This window comes from Alternaria atra (assembly GCF_907166805.1).
Source record: "Alternaria atra isolate CS162 genome assembly, contig: 29, whole genome shotgun sequence".
NCBI classification, from domain to species: Eukaryota; Fungi; Ascomycota; class Dothideomycetes; order Pleosporales; family Pleosporaceae; genus Alternaria; species Alternaria atra.
The window spans coordinates 682,011-701,763 of record NW_025091327.1 but is presented as its reverse complement, the minus strand read 5'-3'; the positions used below and the strand labels follow the sequence as shown (position 1 = coordinate 701,763).

The 19,753-nt window shown below is 51.6% G+C and overlaps 8 protein-coding genes across 8 annotated transcripts; 6 read left to right on the top strand and 2 right to left on the bottom strand.

Moving 5' to 3' along the window:
- Window positions 1-326: 326 nt before the first annotated feature.
- ALTATR162_LOCUS8522 (uncharacterized protein) lies at window positions 327-3,014 on the top strand (the record flags this gene model as incomplete). The annotated part of the gene is made up of 3 exons (XM_043316152.1): window positions 327-1,023; window positions 1,074-2,173; window positions 2,235-3,014. 3 exons carry the CDS (start codon window positions 327-329, stop codon window positions 3,012-3,014), a joined length of 2,577 nt encoding a protein of 858 aa, XP_043172087.1.
- Window positions 3,015-3,303: 289 nt separating this feature from the next.
- On the top strand, window positions 3,304-7,278 carry ALTATR162_LOCUS8521 (uncharacterized protein; the record flags this gene model as incomplete). Its single annotated transcript, XM_043316151.1, has 1 exon — window positions 3,304-7,278. One exon carries the CDS (start codon window positions 3,304-3,306, stop codon window positions 7,276-7,278), a length of 3,975 nt encoding a protein of 1,324 aa, XP_043172086.1.
- An 80-nt stretch (window positions 7,279-7,358) lies between these two features.
- Window positions 7,359-9,450, bottom strand: ALTATR162_LOCUS8520 (uncharacterized protein; the record flags this gene model as incomplete). Its single annotated transcript, XM_043316150.1, has 2 exons — window positions 7,359-9,376; window positions 9,444-9,450. 2 exons carry the CDS (start codon window positions 9,448-9,450, stop codon window positions 7,359-7,361), a joined length of 2,025 nt encoding a protein of 674 aa, XP_043172085.1.
- Window positions 9,451-10,426: 976 nt separating this feature from the next.
- On the top strand, window positions 10,427-12,331 carry ALTATR162_LOCUS8519 (uncharacterized protein; the record flags this gene model as incomplete). The annotated part of the gene is made up of 2 exons (XM_043316149.1): window positions 10,427-11,387; window positions 11,436-12,331. 2 exons carry the CDS (start codon window positions 10,427-10,429, stop codon window positions 12,329-12,331), a joined length of 1,857 nt encoding a protein of 618 aa, XP_043172084.1.
- A 414-nt stretch (window positions 12,332-12,745) lies between these two features.
- On the top strand, window positions 12,746-13,681 carry ALTATR162_LOCUS8518 (uncharacterized protein; the record flags this gene model as incomplete). The annotated part of the gene is made up of 4 exons (XM_043316148.1): window positions 12,746-12,748; window positions 12,807-12,866; window positions 12,915-12,991; window positions 13,039-13,681. 4 exons carry the CDS (start codon window positions 12,746-12,748, stop codon window positions 13,679-13,681), a joined length of 783 nt encoding a protein of 260 aa, XP_043172083.1.
- Window positions 13,682-14,020: 339 nt separating this feature from the next.
- Window positions 14,021-16,220, top strand: ALTATR162_LOCUS8517 (uncharacterized protein; the record flags this gene model as incomplete). Its single annotated transcript, XM_043316147.1, has 2 exons — window positions 14,021-15,038; window positions 15,091-16,220. The coding sequence occupies 2 exons, from the start codon at window positions 14,021-14,023 to the stop codon at window positions 16,218-16,220; spliced, it is 2,148 nt and encodes a 715-aa protein (XP_043172082.1).
- A 38-nt stretch (window positions 16,221-16,258) lies between these two features.
- Window positions 16,259-17,230, bottom strand: ALTATR162_LOCUS8516 (uncharacterized protein; the record flags this gene model as incomplete). Its single annotated transcript, XM_043316146.1, has 1 exon — window positions 16,259-17,230. One exon carries the CDS (start codon window positions 17,228-17,230, stop codon window positions 16,259-16,261), a length of 972 nt encoding a protein of 323 aa, XP_043172081.1.
- Window positions 17,231-17,958: 728 nt separating this feature from the next.
- On the top strand, window positions 17,959-19,638 carry ALTATR162_LOCUS8515 (uncharacterized protein; the record flags this gene model as incomplete). Its single annotated transcript, XM_043316145.1, has 4 exons — window positions 17,959-18,176; window positions 18,247-18,967; window positions 19,029-19,269; window positions 19,346-19,638. The coding sequence occupies 4 exons, from the start codon at window positions 17,959-17,961 to the stop codon at window positions 19,636-19,638; spliced, it is 1,473 nt and encodes a 490-aa protein (XP_043172080.1).
- Window positions 19,639-19,753: the final 115 nt, after the last annotated feature.

Sequence of the window (19,753 nt, the reverse complement as noted above, 5' to 3'; positions counted from 1 at the left end):
CAAGCGTCATCAAGCGGCGTCGAGGCCTCCATTGCGGGGGAGGAAGCGTTCGCAATCGGACGGCAGCTTGGAATGCGTTGCATCGAGGTCGCATGCCTCGCAGGTGGGCGAGTGTATTCGGAATGCGTGAAATGTCGTGTTGAGGGTACGACGCGTTGGCGACGGGGCATGCAGGTGCACAATCCTGCATGAACGGCGGAAGGGTTCCGAGTGACGTACTTCCGAAGCTTCGAGCCTCACATGCCAACATGTTCATTTGACACCACCTGAACCTTCACCCCTAATCGTCTTGACGATGCGACTTAGACCCAACATTTCTCTACCTCATGGCTGACGTAGATAAAAAGACGGACGGCCCAGAGCCATACTCGTCGGCGGGCTTCGACTTCACCCTGTTGCCGGATTACGACAACGACTTCGTTGAAGAAGACCATTTCGTCGAATTCGAGAAAGCCTTAGCGGCGCCCGAAAACTCGCCCTCGACCGAAGATCTTACTGCACTGCCGCCTGAGCGAACCTTCATTTCCGCCCTCAACGACTGGCGCCCCGTCCACCAGCGCGTCAAGCGGCGGAAGAAGAGCAAGGCGCCCCCGCGACGCGGCAAGGACGAGACGCGCGAAGGCTTCGTCTATGTACTGCTGAAGTGGCCGCTGCTGCTAGTGGTGCTTGGGTGGTTGCTCTTCCTGAGCATAGCCTACGTCTTCACCCGCCTATACATATACCTATACGAACACTGGATAACATGGCGAGGTACACGGCAGAGACTAAGACAGCGGATGAACGACGCGAGATCGTATGAAGAATGGATAGAGAGAGCCAAGGAGCTCGACGCATACCTGGGCAACGAATCCTGGAAGGACAAGGCTGACTACGCATACTATGACAGCAAGACGATCGCAAGAGTACATCAGCAGATGGTCAAACTGCGCGAAAAGGCTGAAGCAGAAGAGAAGGGTGCGTCAAGCGCAAATGCCTCCAAAGGCCAACACACAGCTGTAGAGGATCTCCGTGCGCTCTTGGAAGGTAGGATCCCGGCTCACGTCACCACAGACTATGTCTAACGTCGCATTTAGCCTCGATGAAGAACAACTTTGTAGGATTCGAAAACCCGCGACTATACAGTGAGACGTACTATGGGACGAAAAATCTAGTCCAGAAATTCGTTGACGAAGCCGAGACATCGCTCGGTTTCCTCCTGCGAACTACACAGCTCGATGCAGAAAACAAACGCGCTCTGTTCAAACACCTCGGCAGCAACTTCGGTCGCACTGCGCTATGTCTGTCTGGGGGAGCCACCTTTGCCTACTATCACTTCGGTGTGGCTAAGGCTCTAATGGATGCCGAACTGTTACCTGAAGTTATCACCGGTACATCTGGAGGGGCGCTTGTGGCTGCATTACTATGCACGAGGACTGATGACGAGCTCAAGAAGCTGCTTGTACCAGCTCTGGCTCACCGCATCACGGCATGCCACGAAGGCATCCTTACATGGTCAAAGAGATGGTACAAGACTGGAGCGAGATTCGACAGCGTCGATTGGGCGAAGAAATGTGCTTGGATGACCCGTGGTAGTTTGACATTTAAAGAGGCATACCAAAGGACTGGACGAATACTGAACGTCTCATGCGTACCCTCGGACCCCCACTCGCCGACTATTTTAGCAAACTACATCACAGCCCCAGACTGTGTCGTCTGGTCAGCAGTCCTGGCTTCTGCTGCGGTTCCTGGCATACTCAACCCAGTGGTTCTGATGAAGAAGAACAATGACGGCAGTCTTTCACCCTACTCTTTCGGTCACAAGTGGAAAGATGGTAGCCTAAGGACGGATATCCCACTGAAGGCGTTGAATCTTCACTTCAACGTTCGATTCTCAATCGTGAGCCAAGTTAACCCTCACATTAACATCTTCTTCTTTTCATCTCGCGGCTCGGTTGGTCGGCCTGTCACTCATCGGCGAGGACGCGGCTGGAGAGGCGGGTTCCTTGGTTCCGCCACAGAGCAATACCTAAAGCTTGACCTGAACAAGTGGCTCAAGGTGCTTCGTCATCTTGAATTATTGCCTCGTCCACTCGGTCAAGACTGGAGTGAGCTTTGGCTACAGCGCTTCAGCGGCACTATCACCATTTGGCCCAAATCCATACCTTCAGACTTTATTTACATACTAACTGACCCAGTAAGTGTCTCTGTACCAGATGCATGTGAGACTTGTACTGACTTCGCACCCCAACTTTTAGACACCCCAGCGGCTAGCACGTATGATACATGTTGGCCAACAATCAGCTTTCCCCAAGTTGAAGTTTATCGCGAACCGTGCAAAGTTGGAGTATGCTATCCAGGAAGGGAGACGGAAGTTCAGGCCTCGCGGTATACGTGATGACAACATAGTCAACGCTCTTAGTGAGGAAGACCTCCGCAGCTTACTAAAGCGTACAAGAAGCGATGATCCGGAGGATGGCGCTCAATACCCAGCATCAGGATCAGAGTCCTCGTCGACAGCAGAACCGTCACGGCCTAGCTCGCCTGTGAATCTGCCTCTCGGCTTCACATTCGCTCGCAAGAAGAAAAACGCGCCGGCTGAGCTAGCGACCACTGCTGAGAAGCTAGACGCTCCTGACAGCCCATCGCTGGGAAAACGACTAAGCGGATGGTGGTCCGCAATGTCACCTCAAGCCACAGCGCACTCTATAGAGCTCAAAGCTCGCCCACGCGATTCGCCATATAGTCACGACCGCCCTAACTCGATGTTCGAGTTCCGACCAGCCGGCAGCATCATAGACCTTCCGACAGGGAGAAAAGAGAGCAGGGTTTTCGACGACTCGGACGACGCCGCGGAAAACCAAGACATCTCTAGGCGCAGACAGCAGCATAAAGGGGGTATGTTGGGCGACACCGATGCCGGCAAGGAAGACGCCGACGATCATGGTGAAGCAGCAGATTTCGGCGATGACGAAGAAGATCGAGGTGAAATACAGAATGTTAGGGTAGGTCTTGGTCTTGAGGGACCCGCTTTGTAGTGCCTCCATTTGCCTTATACCTAGATTAGACTGTAGACAATATTAATAGGAAAATCTTTCAATGAGTTTCTTCATAGAGCGACAAACTTGTGGCAAGCATCGTTCTCCAACTTCACGCACGTAAAAGTCGCGTCCACGGCCAGACCTGGCGGCTTGGCATGTCGTCATCGACGACACGTTCTGAACGCGCGATCACACGGCTGCCTGCGCCAGTCAGAACTCACTTCAATACCAACGACCACAATTTTCACCCCTCGAAACCGATGGACCACGTTCTTGGAAGAGCACCATGGGTGTCACTGGCCTCTGGACCGTTTTGCAGCCTTGCGCGCGGCCAATCAAGATCGAAACGTTGAACAAGAAGCGACTCGCCGTCGATGCCTCCATCTGGATCTACCAGTTCCTTAAAGCCGTGCGCGACAAAGAAGGAAATGCGCTGCGAAACAGCCATATTGTCGGTTTCTTTCGCCGAATATGCAAGCTGCTCTTTATCGGCATCAAGCCCGTCTTCGTCTTCGATGGCGGCGCACCAGCGCTGAAGCGACAAACTATCAGCAACCGCAAGTCGCGCCGCGAGGGTAGACGGGAAGATGCAGTCAGAACAGCAGCGAAGCTGTTGGCTATACAGATGCAGAGGGCTGCCGAAGAAGAGGATAGGAAGCGGAAAGAAGCTGCAAAGCACCCCAGAGAGGAGCCGCAGCAGCAGGAAGAAGAGATACCCGATAACTTGGTGTATGCGGAGGAGCTTTTACAAACATCGGAAGAGCGTACACAGAACCGCACATTCAAGCGCAAAGACCAGTATCATCTGCCAGATCTGGGCAAGTCTATGTCGGAAATGGGCGCTGCGAACGATCCTAGGGTAATGTCACTCGAAGAGCTCGAGGAATATGCACGCCAGTTCGACAGAGGCGAGGATATCAATGTCTACGACTTTTCCAAGATTGACTTCGACGGTCATTTCTTCCAAAGCCTGCCTCCAGCTGATCGATACAACATCTTAAACGCAGCCAGGTTGCGAAGCCGACTCAGAATGGGACACTCCAAGGAGCAACTTGACGCAATGTTTCCCGACAGGATGGCTTTCTCCAAATTCCAAATCGAACGGGTGCGCGAACGTAACGAACTTACGCAACGATTGATGAACCTCAACGGTATGAACGACGATACGTTTGGTGCAGGTGGTTTCAATCGTGTCGCAGGCGAGAGAGACCGAGAGTATGTGTTGGTAAAGAATGACGGAGTCGAGGGCGGTTGGGCGCTAGGAGTTGTGCTGAACAAAGAAGAGGGCAAGGCACACAAGCCGATCAACGTGGATCTACCGGAGCGTCCTGCTGAAGGAGATCAAGAATGGGAAGAGGATGAAGACTTCGAGGACGTTCCGATCGAAGGCCTTAACCGACTGCCAAAAGCCAGGGGGGGTCTGAGTGCCCAAGAGAAGGAGGGTCGCGAGTTTATCGCTAATGAACTAGCGACGCGACGTAGAAAACTGTACAATTCGAGGAAAGAGAGGCCAGCGCAGTCGAAACCACAGAGAGCTGCACCAGTAAACCAGGATCCTGACTCCCTGTTTCTTGCTGATGACAATGAGGAGGAGGAAGACTGGGAAAATGTACCAATGAATGGAGTGAACGATATGGACGATGCAGGTGACGACATTGAGAACGAACAATTACAGCAAGCCATTGCGTTGTCAATGCAGCCAGAGAAGCAAGAGGTTGCCGATGATTCGGAGGACGATCCAGTGCGTGAAGTCTTCGAGCAGAGACGCGCCGCCGAAGCCAATCCTTTTGCTGGAACGAAGGGCTCTGGGATGGCCATCGCAAGGCTTGCTAACCAACGCAGTAACAAGCTCGCTCCGAAAGGTCCTTTTGAAGGAAGCGACAGCGAAGATGACATGGACCTTCAGGCTGCATTGACGGAATCTCGAAAGTCGAAAAGACCTGTAAAACCACGGCAATCGTCGCATAAGCAGCAGGACCCAACCCCAGCACCGGCTGTGAAGCCTGCTACCAAGCCGAAGAATGCCGCTGGGTTTGATGGGCCACTGCCTTTTGAGAGGCTCAACTTGGGCAACTCCCTTCTAGGCAAGAAGAAGATGGACAAGCTTGAGGAGGACAATGCAGGGGGCTTTGAAAAAGATTATGGGCAAAAGAAGGAGGCTGCCGTGCCACTTCCGCCATGGTTTAGTGGCCAAAGAGATATTGCACAAGAAGTAAATGCTCAGCGGCAAGAAGAGAAGCAGCAGTGGGAAGAGGCACGTCAAGAGGAAAAGTCCAGATTCCAGTTCCAGTCGCTACCGAGCCTTCGAAAGCCAGAAACCAAGGAAATTATCGACCTCGATGCTCCCATTAGTCAGGGCCAGAAGCAAGTGGTTGCAATCGACTCAGATGAAGAGGCTGATGCGGAGATGGAAGATGTGCCAATTGAGGACCCTGAGTTGAGGATGGGCGACCTTGCCGATAAAGTCAAAGCAGAGCCTCCCAGACCGCTCTCTCCGGAGCAGAAGTCACCTCCTCGCCAGGATCCTGCCTTAGTGAAGAAGACTCCGTTTGCAGACGATTCCGACGATGAGGCAGTGGACTGGTCCGAGAGTGAGCCAGAGGATGAGAGACGCGCACAACAGAAAGCGACTGATGAGGAGAAATCAGAGCCACCCTCAAAGCAGCCTTCAAGACCTCCGTCCCAAGAATCCGAAGAGTTCGAGGACGTACCGATGCAAACTGAGACAAGCACTGCGGTTGAAGCTGCTAAGTCGCCATCACCAGAGTTCAAAGATGTACCTATGCAAAGCGAGTCTGTCGCAGAGACTGTACCACCGAAGTCCCCATCGCCAGTGTTCGAAGATGTCCCAATCCGTCAGCAAAGGTCACGCCGACCCCAAAGGGAGCTGTCTCCCTTGCAGGGCCCAGACGATCTGACCAAGCCCATCGTACCCCATAGTGGCGTAGCGGACGACAATGCGCATTTTGAAATGCCTGAAGGTCACGAGTCAGATCAGTACTCTGACCCTGAGGACGAAGAACTCTTCGCGTCCCTTGCCAAAGAGGCAGAAGAGCACGCACGCTTCGCTCAAGAATTGAGCAACAATACTGCCGCGCGTGTAAACTTCGACGATGAGCTCAAACAACTCCGCGCACAACAGAAGAAAGACCGTCGAGACGCCGATGAAGTCACTCAGACGATGATATCCGAGTGCCAGCATTTGCTGACCCTATTCGGATTACCATATATCACAGCTCCCATGGAAGCAGAAGCTCAATGCGCCGAACTTGTCAACCTTGGCCTTGTCGATGGCATTGTAACCGACGACTCCGATACCTTCCTTTTCGGCGGCACTCGTGTCTATAAAAACATGTTCAACGCAGCCAAATTTGTCGAATGCTACCTCGCCCAAGACCTCACGAGCGAATTCAGCCTCACACGCGAGAAAATGATTGCCATCGCCCAACTACTTGGTAGTGATTATACAACAGGCATCCCAGGCATCGGACCCGTCACCGCACTAGAAATTCTCTCCGAGTTCCAGGACCTAGAGTCGTTTAGAGCATGGTGGGATGGCGTTCAAAACGGTACTATCAAGAAAGAAGATGATGCGAAAAAACCTTTCCGGAAAAGATTCCGCAAGAACCAGGCTACAAAACTCTTCTTGCCGCCAACTTTTCCTGATCCTCGTGTTGCTGAGGCCTATCTTCATCCTGAGGTTGATAGTGATCCTGAGCCGTTTCAGTGGGGTGTTCCCGATTTGGCTGCTTTGCGCTCGTTTCTGAGTTCTCAGATTGGATGGAGTTCCGAGAGGACGGATGAAGTGCTTGTCCCTGTTATTAGGGATATGAATCAGAGACAGAAGGAGGGTACGCAGGCCAATATCACTAGGTTCTTTGAGGGGAGTGTGGGGGCGGGAGCTTTTGCGCCGAGGGTGAAGAGCGCGGAGAGTGGGCCGAATGGGAAGAAGAAGGGCATTAGTGCTGCAGGGAAGAGAATGGAGGCAGCTTTGACTCGATTGGCACGGAAGGATGGGGAGCCAGTGGATGGAGTGGCGACTGGGAATGGAGAGACTGAAGATGCTGATGTGTCGGCTAGCGGAGCAACGGGGAGGAAGAAGAGAAAGGCTGCGAGTAAACCCATGTCCTTGGCTGAGAAGGAAGACGGAGACGCGGCTGCGGATGTTGAGGAAGAGGAAGAGGAAGAGGAAGACGAGCTCTACAAGGAACCCACAAAGAAAAAGCCAAGGAAAGCGCGGAAAGGCAAAGCAGCCAAGTAACTTGAAATAAATGCATAGTTATCTGGTATCATCTATGCCTACTCTACCTTATCTTACAAACAAACCTTCTCCCAATGTTCTCAAAGTTTCACACTGCCCCCCTCAATGCGCTTCAAATCCTCCTCCGTAAACCTCGTATAACTCCCATCCCTTAACCAATACAGCACATCGCCCTTCTCTTCCACAACCCGCGGATCAATCCCCTCCTTCTGCAGCTCAACCTTCTGCTGCTTGTTAGTCCCCGTCAACTGCATCTCCCTCGTCACTCTAATCCAAACAGGTACGGCGAACGCCGGCAACTCTTTCTTAACATGTCGTGCCAGTTCTTGCAGCAATTTGTCATTGACTTCACCAACGCCTTGTTCGAAAACAATGGCAGCACATCCAGCGCGTCCATCATGGCCCGGAACACTGACACCGTAGACGTTTGCTTCGGCAACTGCGGGATGTTTGCCCACAGCTTCCGAGACCTCAGCCGTAGACACATTTTCCGCTTTCCAACGAAACGTATCCCCGATGCGATCAACGAACCAGAACCTGCCCTCGGCGTCCCACCGCATAAGGTCGCCAGAGCGGAAATACGCATCGCCCTTTGTCTTGACATCGCGGATGATTTTGGAATTCGTAGCCTTCTCATTTCCATAGTAGCCCTGGAACCCCTCTTTTATATTCGCCGCGTCGAGTTTACCCAGGAGTTCCCCGGGTTCGTTGTAATCGCTGATTTCGCACAGGCCCGTGATAGGGTCGCGTAGAGGTTCTGGAGGATCGGAAGAAGGATCCATGCGCACGAGTGTAAGTTTGCGCGACATGAGGAAGTTTCCCAGCGACCCGTTTCGTGCGATTGCGCCGCTGGAGAAGGAGTTTGTGGAGCGGTTGAAGAGGCCGCCGGGCGCTTCTGTTGCAGCGTAGAATTCGAAGATTGTTTCTATGCCGAAACGCTGTTTGAAGGGCTCCCAGACATCTGGGCGCAGGCCATTGCCGAAAGCGGCTCGGATTTTGTGTTGTTTGTCTAAAGGGGAGGGAGGTGCAGAGAGTAGGTAGCGACATGTTTCACCGACGTAGTGCAGGATTGTGGCGTGTGAAGAGCGGATTTCCGGCCAGAAGGTTTTGTGGGAGAATTTCTTGGAAAGGCATATTGTGCTGCCGGCGCGGAGGACGGCGCATAAGCCCAGGACGGAGGCAGAGCTGTGGTATAGGGGCATGGATGTGTAGACTATGTCGTTCTTGAGCGACATCCAGTTTGCGGCGAATTGTGCGCCGCCGCCGCATTTGCCCCAGGACATTACGGCGGGTTTGGGCAGACCCGTTGTGCCGGATGTATAGATGAGCATGGCCATGTCGCTGCGCTTTTGGTCGGAGCGAGAGGAATCGGGGAGGCGCGTGGGTGGGTGTGTGAGGATGGTTGATGTGAGGGCATCGTCGAAGAAGATGATTTCGAGGTTTCGTTGCGCGGTCAAGGGCTCAGAGACAGCACCTGCTTCCACGGCAGCTTGGGGAGTCCGTGTCTGGTTTTTGACTGATCGTGGAACGTCCGACTGCTCTACTTGGAAAGTGTATTTGACCTTGTCTGCATGATGCACGCGAGTGAGGCCATGCTCCTTCAGCGCATCTTCGCTGAACTTGTCCTTGCTTTCCTGGTCCACCAGCACCAACTGCGCCGTACTCGTCCTGATTGTATGAACCAGCGGCTTGCCGGACAAGTTGTAGTTGATGAAAGCCGGCTTCGCACCGATACTCCAAAGGCCAAACCAAACCCATATGAAGACCTCCGAGTTCACAAAGTCCATTGCGACAATTTCATCTTTCTCTACGCCCTTGCTCTTCAACCAGTTGCCATATCGGAGCACAACGTCGTAAGCCTGCGCGTATGTCCATGTCTTTCCTTGAAATATGATCCAGGCGTGGTTTGCGCGCGAAGAGGATTTGGCATGCGCCTCGAGTTCGTAGAAAAGGTTCAGCGTGTCGCGTCGTTCTTGCAGCGCGCCAGTAATAGTGCTGCCGACAAAGGAGGAAAGTAGTGGCCAGTCGTATGTAAAGCCATGGCGGCCGTTCAGATATGCGAGACCTGCTGCGGCGGCGGGCAGGGCGAAGGGGAAAACTGGTAGTGAGACGTGTTAGCGAGCTGTAGGATGCGGCGCGGTCATGGCAGGGTGACGCGGGATTACCTGACATAGCTGGTATCCTATGGACTTGGCGCAACAGTAAAGTATACAAGAAATGCTAGAATTCCACGATTTGGAGAGTTAGTTGAAGATGATACATCCTTTCACTATTGACTGATCAAACTGCCCCAGCGCTCCATTGTCTTCAGCTAGTGACGTTTGACCTTACAGCTAGTGGCACCATGGGAGCTGTGGAGCCGAGGCATGTGTTAGAGCACCCCCCTGCTTCCTCGAGTAAGCCTTCAACCTTCTCCCTCTTCTACGCGTCGTCGTGGCTGCTTCCCCTCATCGCTTAGACATGGTCTGCCTCTCCTGTTGCTAGTAGAAAGCCACATCCCACCCTTGCTTCGGTTGCGAGCGGCCGGTGAAGTATGGCGTTGATCAACCCTGGAGCTTTCAACTTGACGGCTACACGAGTACGAGTATGATTTAGTAAAGCTAGATCAAATGAACAATTCAAGTTCCCAAGTCCCAAGCTTCCCTCCCTTTATTACTCTAGTTGTTTTCCATTGCCCACTTGCGGTCCAACTGGGCCCCTCGGAAAGCCGCAGTTCAGTCTCTCTACGGTATGCTACCATGCTCACAACAGCCGAACACCGGCTACCTACAGCACAATGGTTGCGCCATCACCTAGGTGCCTTTGACGCGCACAAAGAAGACAAAATATGGTATCAATGATCAAACTGTCACCCAGTGGCGGTCGTTTGCGGACAGCACTATAGCTATTTGCTTCTGGCAACCTTTGTCCATTATCTCTATATCGTAACAAAGACGCCTTGCCACTGCTTCACAATCAAAGGCCGTTCAATGTCGTGACAAGAGGACCCTCGTGTTCTTCACTCGAATTGAATTGAAAATTCGTCTGGAGAAGAGGCGTCCTGGTATGTTTGCTACATGTGCATAATAGAGGTGTCATCTACTAATGCGCCCAAGTGAACAGTCAGCACACCGCTTCCCAGAACAATATCGGTACGTCCAGTTGCATGATGACGTCCAGAAACCAAGGCCGTGGTGCCGCCGACTCCCCGGATCTTATCGATATCTTAGCTTTAGAAGAGATTACCTCAACCAGCGAAGACAAGCCGACACCGCGGGAGACTAACGACCACCGACTGGCTCAGGCAATCAACTACCTGGATGAAGAAGGAGGGCACGATTCTCCTGCAACATTTATGGATCAGGTTGATCGCATCGACAACTCTCTTCTCCTTCCACTTTCCCAACAAGGGCTCAACTTCGACATCGATCTCTTTAATCGCGTACGTAATATGGTCCGTCAAACGCAGCTTGATTTCGATGAAGCTGCACAAGGAAGTCTGTCAGAAGAAAATTCGTCATCAACACTAAATAGAGAATCTTCTATACCCGAGAGCGCAGAGGAACTACCAGGCTGCTGTACGCCATCTGCAGCGGAAGCTCTTTACCGGAATGGTGAAGGTCCGGATGCGCCTCGTTTTAAACCCCATAAGTCAATACCTGCAACAAAGAACCCCGCAGCGGAGAAAGAAGAAGGCATACATAGCGAGCATATGCTCGAATATGGTGGTCCGAACGATAAAGTCGAACGCTGGTACAAGAACTATCCAACCTCGATACCGTTCCCAGAGACATTCCAGTTAGCACGTTGGGAGAGTCTCAAGATTGACTACGATCTTTCAGAATCTGTCAAACCAATGAAAGCGGAAGGCAAGGTTGTTGAGACTAATGTTCCTTTTGATCATCCTACCCTTGAGCAGTACAAAAGCCTCTCACCATATGTGTCTGGATCACGCTTCAAGCTTCCGAAACCTAGTGCAGCCGTTCAGAAAGAGATCAATCGTCTCGGAACGCCAAGAAGGCTGGCAGAGGTCGTAGAAACTCCTAAAAGAACCAACAATGGAGTGAAGGATGGGAAGTTCCAATATACTCCTCGAGCCTTTCTAGAGACGCTGACTGCGGGAGACCAAGGTAAGCAATGTATTCTTTCTCAGCAGGTTAAAACTAATAGCAACTTAGTGGATCCGACAACGATCCGCCATGCCGTGAACACGACACCCACCAAGTCTCGTACTGGTACCATAAGTAGCAGTGTTCTGCGTGATGTCTCGAATACTACACAAAAGAACCCTCTTGTCAAGCCACCAACCAAGCCTATTTCTAACCCTCCACCCTCAGCTACTTCACAAGCTTATGAGAACGACAGCGTCCTTATGAACGAGCCATTAGACCTCGCAGACGAAAACACGTATCCTGCGGCGCGGGCAACTCACGTTGTATATAATAATCTTTACAAAGCAAAAGAACACGCTCGCAGCTCGAAAAAGCACGCGAATTTAGTACCGCCTGCATCGAGCGCTCGAACCACGTCGCCCTTAGTTAGGAAGATCAACCGTGAGCGCGCAACATCGCTCGAGCGTAGCCCAAGACGCCAAAGCGGGATCAGTACTGCACCTCCAAGTCCTGACACACCAACTAAGGAGACTGCTGTTCAACCACAGGTAGTCATTGGAGAATTTCCAGGTAGTCGCCCACCAAAGTCTCCTGCTCCTGTACTCTTCAAGTCGCAGCCTGTCCCTGCGCCGATCAGCGTCATCACACCTAGAAGCACCGCCAAGAAACCTACGAAGCGCAAACGCAATATCAGTGAACAAAAATACACCCATGATCCCAAACGCTCGAAACCCATGACGCCCCCTACATCGAAAGTCACTAAGACTAGAGCAGTTACTAAGAAAGTGACCAAGAAAGCCGCTGCGACAGGCAAAGCAGTGGGTAAAGCGCAGACAAAAGTGGTAGTAGAGGAAATTATCCATGAAGAGGAGCATGCGCTCCAGATCACCGAGAAGCAGAAGACAAAGCCTGGGGTAAAGTCTGGGATGACGAGAAGTGGGCTGAGATACCTCAAGGAGTGAGTGATAGTCAACTTGAGGAAGTTGAAGTGGCATTGTAAACGGATGGGAATTGTTAATTTATGATATCCATTTGTGTAATTCACAGTAACGGCCAAGTTTTAAAGCTATTCTATCTGGTTATGACCGCATTGTTGCTGTGTAATAGTAATAGCGCTATGTCTACTTCAGCCCCAACGGGCCTCAATTTCTTAAGCATAGAAGCTACCCTTCCCCTCTCGTATGGAGCAGTTGATTCACCTACCTTTTAGTGATACATTGGTTGCCAGTGATCGTGTTCGCTGAGCAGTCACGTAGTGTCCCCGCACATGCTGTTCCGAGCAATAAGCGGGGCATAGCGCTAGGACAAAGTCAAGTCCGGCAGCGCAGGAAGAAAGAATCGCCTTTCGCCAGCGGTGCCCATGGAGCGCCGATGCAATGGTGAGTAGCCTCTGTTACCCCAGATCTTCGTGCTGGGCAAACTTCTCATACGATCTAGAACGAATCCGGCCAGTTCCATCCGATCGCGTGCGAGTCTTGTCGCAACAAGAAATCAAAGGTCTGCGTTACATCTCTAAGTTGAAAAGCATCAGCTAAACATCTACAGTGCGATCGTGAACTGCCAGTATGCTCGCAATGCGTATCTGCGCGGTTCTCATGCCGGTATCCGCCAATCAATAAGAGGTACGATGAGAGCGGTCTGAGTGAGATGAAGTTAATCATTACGCTAGAGGCATCCCCTCCGGGTATATATCGTTTATCGAACAAAGGTTACTCGAGACTGAGATCGTGGTGATAGAGCTTCTTTCCGCCATCTACAACTCTCAGGTTCCAATTGAAACGCAGCGTCTTTCTGATACGCATCGCCGAGTGTTAGCGGAGAATGCGCAGAAGCAGGCCAAGTCAAGCAAGATAGAGGAATGGAAGAGTCTACCCCTCAGCACGAACGAGGAGCGTCTGTCTTGGTGGTCGAAAAGACAGGATCTTTTGGCGAAAGGCGTCGAAGCGAATACCAGTCATGTATCTCATGCCAGTCCCGCCCCGACAGAGCCATGGGTCATGGATTCGAGTCCTTCAGTGGCACAGTATGATGATCTTCAACTATCAGCCATTGAGAGATCAAATCTCTCATCCGCACAGCAGCCTCAATTAGTGCAAGCTACATGGCAGCTAGTTCCGGATGTATCTGGAGTACTGGAACCAACTTCAGCTCTGCAACACCAAGAGCGGGATATGATAGGTGCTGCGCCGGTAGAGAATTTGTCGAGAGAAGGATATTACGATAACAGACCAGAGTGTCTTGCGCCTTCGGTATCGCACACAGCGGCCGATTCGCGACCTTCAACCACAGAACAATGGCGCAAGTATTTTTGAAATTGTACGAATGTACGCTGTAATTCGATTGAGCCCGTAATGCAAAAATGTAGAAATGAGCATATGCAGCATGCGAAGCATAGTTTGACAGTGACACCAATTTCCTAGCCCCAAACTGACTCGCACAGCGCTAACGCCGTTTGGCTTCGTCCATGGATAGCTTTCTCACGCGTCATCTTTGTCGCGCTTGCTGAAATCGAAGTCACGCGCCTCCAACCTCCTCCCTTTTCGCTTCCCTTCACGTTGACGTCACTGAACTCCGTTACAGCAGCATTGATTAAACGACGGCTAGACCTTGTGTTCCAAGCTTGATGTGCTTCTAAGTGCCCCCCACTCGTGATGGCTGAAACTACCGTAAGGTCCAGCAAGCGACCAGCTCTTCACGATGAGTCGGAAACCAACATAGCGGCGCCCGATGTCGGTGCGGTGAGGAAACGTAGAGCATACCTCCAGACAATGGGCCAGCAGCTTCGGGAATTCGGAACTGAAGGTACAAGTCCGCAAGATCATAATCGTAACACGTTTGGTACCAGCCCTGGCAGTAACCTGAGGCCTCCATCCAGTGCAGGCAATATCGCAGCGAACCAGGCATCTGTCCGCCATGTTGATACACCAGAGAGTGATGCTGCGCCTGGACAAGATGATCAACTACCCGCAGGCGCTGTGAAAAGTGCATCGAGATGGCTCTGGAAATTGGACGAAGTGCGGCCGCTTGAACTAGAGAGCGTTTCACCGACGGTTACCTTTGAAGACCTCCTCGAATGGAGCCAGTCTTACTTCGACCATTGGCATCCCGCTTTTCCGTTCCTCCATGCGCCCTCACTCCTGGATTATTTTCGTCAGATAGCGCAGAAAGGCGTTCGTATCGCAGCCCAGTCCACAACAAACGAACTCCAGCACATCATACTGCGCTCGATCATGTCAATATCCATCCATGATCGGCGACAAATGAGCCCAATAAACAAACTCATGCCTACAGCTCTTGTCTTCCATTCAGTCAACGATGCCATCCGGAGTGTTCAGTTGGTGCTGACTGAGGAGAGCTCAATTCTCTCGTTGCAAGCCCTTGTCAGCGTTCAACTGTTCTTGATCACGATGCACAGGTACAACGCTGCATCCCGTCTTGAAGGCTTGGCTATCCGTATGGCCTTCCAGCTAGGTCTACATCGGTGTCCACTGCAACTATCAATACCAAGCAAAGAGGCAGAGCTAAGGAAACGGCTCTTCTGGTCCGTAACTTGCATCGATAGACATATATGCATACGGCTTGGCACACCATTAGGCATACGGTCGGACGAGGCCAATGTGTGCTATCCGCACACAGAACGACATCGCGAACAGGATCCTCAGGCAGAGAGTAGGCGCGCAAAGATCAGGTTCCGATTGTTCTTGGACTAACCTTTCTCTAGGTCGCGAGCGTGATGACCGACTAGACTTATTGGACTTTCTAGCTCGACACGCCGATATCCGCGGGTCTATCATGCAAATGCGACATCAGTCTATGCTACATGGTAGCGCCGATGATGTTGACCAAGCACTTGAAGTGGAAGCCGAACACACTAAGTGGTGGAATACAGTTGATGAACACCTATCTAATGACGAGCAAACACAGACGATATCCAAAACACATCAGGTCATTCTCATCGTCCTTCGCTTCGAGTCAGTTCTTGCTCTGCACCGCTCCGTGTTAGCGACATCGAAGAAGAATGCAGCATACAATGCGGCGCTACAACGATGCATATCAGCCTCACGCTCCATTATCAATACACTACACAAAGCTCTCCGGGGATTTGGGGCGTTCGATGGCTCACCTGGTCAACATGGATATGAGAGAACTCCTCTTCTTTGGCCGTCGTTTACTTGGGCAGTCTGGATGAGCACATTCATCATTCTATCCACGGCTGCAGAGGGACAAGTTGCGCGCGACATCGCACTGAGGCTCTCAGATCGAAGTGTACATATCCTCAAACACCTATCTTCAAGAGGTACGAATTGGCCAGACGCATGCATTGTCGCCATCCAGAATCTTGCTGCACGACTGGATAAGCAATCCAATCAGGGCCCCATGAACACGTCTGGAGATGGCTCGTGGACAGTAACTCATCCAACTCGTAACTCTTCCCTAGGCATAGATAACGGGCAAGCTCAGCGACAGAGTTTCGAAGCTCATTCGACGAACCATACGCCACTACGACACAATCCAGCGATAGGCACAAACACGCCAGCTGGACAGCCGCACAGATTCTCCAATCAGTCTCATGTAGCACCCTTCTCTACGAGCTTCACAAACCAAGCGAACGAGCCGAGTTTACCAAACGTGAACCTAAATCATAACAATGTACAAGCCGCTAATAGCCTTACAACTGACTATCTTGCCGGCGCAGGCAACTTCCTTGGTATCGCCCAGCAGTATTCGGATAATCCGTTACCCAACGAAGAGATCATGCACCTGTTCAATGGCGAAGACATCAACTACTGGTTTGGAAACGACTCAGGCATGGCTGGCAATTCTCTCTATCACGAAGAGAACTTTCATTGAGCTACGAAGGGAAAACTAACAACAATATGTACACCCAGTTAACCCGATTTCGGCGCTGTTACCTTGCCTAGTGAGGCCGACTTGAATGCAGCATGGATCTCTTGCTCTGCGCCATCTTGTAATGGCAAGAGTCCACTCCGCACTGTCGCATGCTCCAGAATACCTCTTGCTACCAGACCGTGTTTCAGTGCGACAGTTCCCTCCATGTGCGAGCCTCGATGGTAGACGTTCCTGGTTACTGGGAGGAGTCTATCATGGACAGCCCTCGCGCGAGGGTAGTCTCTTGCCTTGCCAGCTTCGATCATCTCGAGTAGCGGCTCCGGAGCAATGTTGCCGTATCCAACAAGCATACCGTCGACATCGAAGCATGTATGTAACAAGTATTCGTCGTGGCATGTGAGGATGGTAAGGTCGGGGTTTTGCTTCTTGATGATAGGGATCTCAACGTCCCAACGGCGCATGTTGCGGACACCGTTCTTCATAGCGATGACACCGGGTTGAGCGGCAATCTCGAGTAGTGTGTCCAGGTTATAGGTAGCCTTAGTGTTGTCGGGATATTGGAATAAGATGAGGGGAAGTCCAGACTTCTCGTACACAGTCTTGTATCTGTCTTGTGGAGCTCCCGGCTGATATCCAAAGCGTAGCCAACCATGGCTTGGGTATAGCAGACCCGCCTGCGCACCAGCAGCCTTTGCGCGTTGGGCCTCGAGGGCAGCCACTTCAGTCCCTTCAGTGGTGATGCCGGCAATGATGGGTATTTTGTTGTCCACAGACTTGACGAAGGCTTTGATAACACCCACTTGCTCTTCCTGAGTCAGGAAGGTGCCCTCACCAGCGTGTCCCAGTACAACCAGGCCCTTCACTCCATCGATGCTGCCAAGCCAGGAGCCAAGACGCTGAATCGCTGCGTAGTCGACCGAACCATCCTTGTTGAATGGAGTAACCGGGGCAGGGACGAGACCTGCGAGGTCGATTTGGGGAGCTTGCTTAACCTCAGGCATAGAACCCATTGTGGTGGCAGGAAGTATCGATATTTAGGTGTTGGGTAAGAGTGTATTGTTTATGAGGATGGAGAATGTTTGTTTGCGTTTGATGATGAGCAACTTGGACTGAACGTCTGCATTATATGTACTTCGCTATCTGTCGCACAGGAATGCCGAGCGGTAACCGTTGGCGATCTCGCTCCAGTGTACGGCTTCGTGCTCAGTCTCCAGCGCGCATTTGGGGCGCGGACTTGGGCAAGTCCGCTGAAACCCCACGAGAACTCACTTAACACGCGATTTCAGGCGTGTCTTAGGGTCATGCGAGCAATAGGGACTTGAATTGTTCCGACGTAGCGCCTATGGGAACGCTCGATGTGCGGTTAGGGCACCCCGGACTTGTCTTTGTCCGAACTAGTGTCCACCAGCCGCAAGCCACTCTCCACCCTAGTAAAGCCGACGGTTCTCACAGCCAATTGTCAGGTTTTTTTCTACTGGACTCTTAGCAAAGGTAGGGGGTGCTTTGAACGCCCTCGTCTTCCCCATGTTTTCTCCGCTTCGTGACAAAGAACTCAGGATCTGGGGAAAGTCCGGGGTCGAGCTTGCTCGTGGACTTTCTGGGGAACGTTCGTCCAGCAGGGTTATATAGCAAAGGCTTCTCTTGCCAGTCTCAGTCTTTCCGCCGCTCATCGAAGAACAAACTTCTGCTTTTGTGTATGACTTAGCCATCAATCTTGCGCCTTTGACGACTGCCAAAGATGGCCAACACCAACGCCGACCGTTACGGAGATCCCGAGAAAAACGTACCACTGCAAATCGACGATGTCGCAACATCGGAGAAAGACCTTAAAGCGCAAGCTGCGCTCGATGGTGCCGACTACAGTGGTGCAATCGGGAAAACAGACCCAGCAGAGATCGCTCTAGTACGCAAGCTGGACATGCGAGTGATGCCAGCACTCTTTTGCATGTATTTCCTGTACGTCACAAGAAAGCCTTGAAACCTTCTGAACTCATCTATGACAAGCTGCTGATCATCACGCTATCAGTAACAAGCTTGACCAGAATGCGATAGCGAACGCACGACTGAACGGTCTCGAAGACGACCTTGGCCTTGTCGGAAGCCAATACAACACTTGCATATCCATTCTCTACGTCGGATATCTATTTGCCCAGATTCCCAGCAATATGCTCATGTCATCGAAAAAGGTGCGACCTTCACTATATATGGCCCTGTGCTGTACGGTTTGGGGTTGCGTAGCAGCTCTCACAGCTCTTGTCAAGAACTACACTGGGCTAGTACTAGTACGCTTCTTCCTTGGTTTCGTGGAAGCGCCGTTTTACCCAGGTGCCTTGTACATTCTGAGCATGTTTTACACGCGCAAGGAAATTGCTACAAGAGTGTCTATCTTGTATGCTGGAAACATCTTCGCGGTGTCCTTTGCTGGACTCATCGCCGCTGCTACTTTCGCGACCCTGGACGACAAGCATGGAATGCATGGATGGCAGTGGTTGTTTATCATTGAGGGGATCGTCACAGTAGGCGTATCTGTCGTTTGTGCTTTCTTGCTACCGGATGAGCCACTGACAACAAAATGGCTGACCCCCGAGGAACGACAACTGGCGCACGATCGCATCGAAAGAGATACTGTGGGTCTGGAGCCAAGCAGGGGAGTCAAGGCTGGTTTCATGCAAGCTTTGCGAGATCCAAGACTTTATCTATTGATCTTCATGCAGAATATGCATTTAAGCGCCACGTCTTTTAACCAGGTACGCCCCATCAATAACCCCTTCTTCTAGCTCGCAGATTACCCTCGCTAACTCAACCTAGTTTTTCCCTACCGTAGTCAAATCATTAGGATTCAGTACTACCATTACATTGGTGTTGACTGCTCCGCCATCGCTCGTCGCTGGCGCGGTGGGCATTGGCATCGGCATCTCATCTGGAAAATACAACGATCGAACATGGCACATCACCGGCATGATGGGGCTCGCAGTTGTCGGATTCGCCATCAGTGCTGCCACACTCAACACCGCTGCACGCTACATCTCCTGCTTTCTCTTTGCCTCTGGTTCGTCACTCCTGTCTCTGTCCTCATATCTACTGGCTGGCCATTGTATGACAACTACTAATACATGTTGTTCTAGGTGTCTACTCCGTCAACTCCGTCATCCTCGGGTGGGTATCAGGAACACTCGGCCAGACCACCGAGAAGAAGGCAGTGTCACTATCCATCGTGAATGTGGTTTCCATGGCCAGCTTTATCTACACACCTTACTTGTATCCTGCAAGCGATGGGCCCAAATATGTGATTGCTATGAGCAGTAATGCAGCATTTGCAGGAGCGTGTATTGCAGCAGCTTGGGCGCTTAGGGCGTGGCTTCAGGTGACGAACCGGCGGTTGAAGAGGGATGGTGTCAATGTCTTTTACGCGTATTGATCCGTGGACTTCAAGCTTTGTCTTAGTGTTGCAATCATATTGGGACAGTGCAAATATATTATAAAGAATCTAGTCGACGTCTGGAAGATTATTACGGATGCAACAAACGAACACC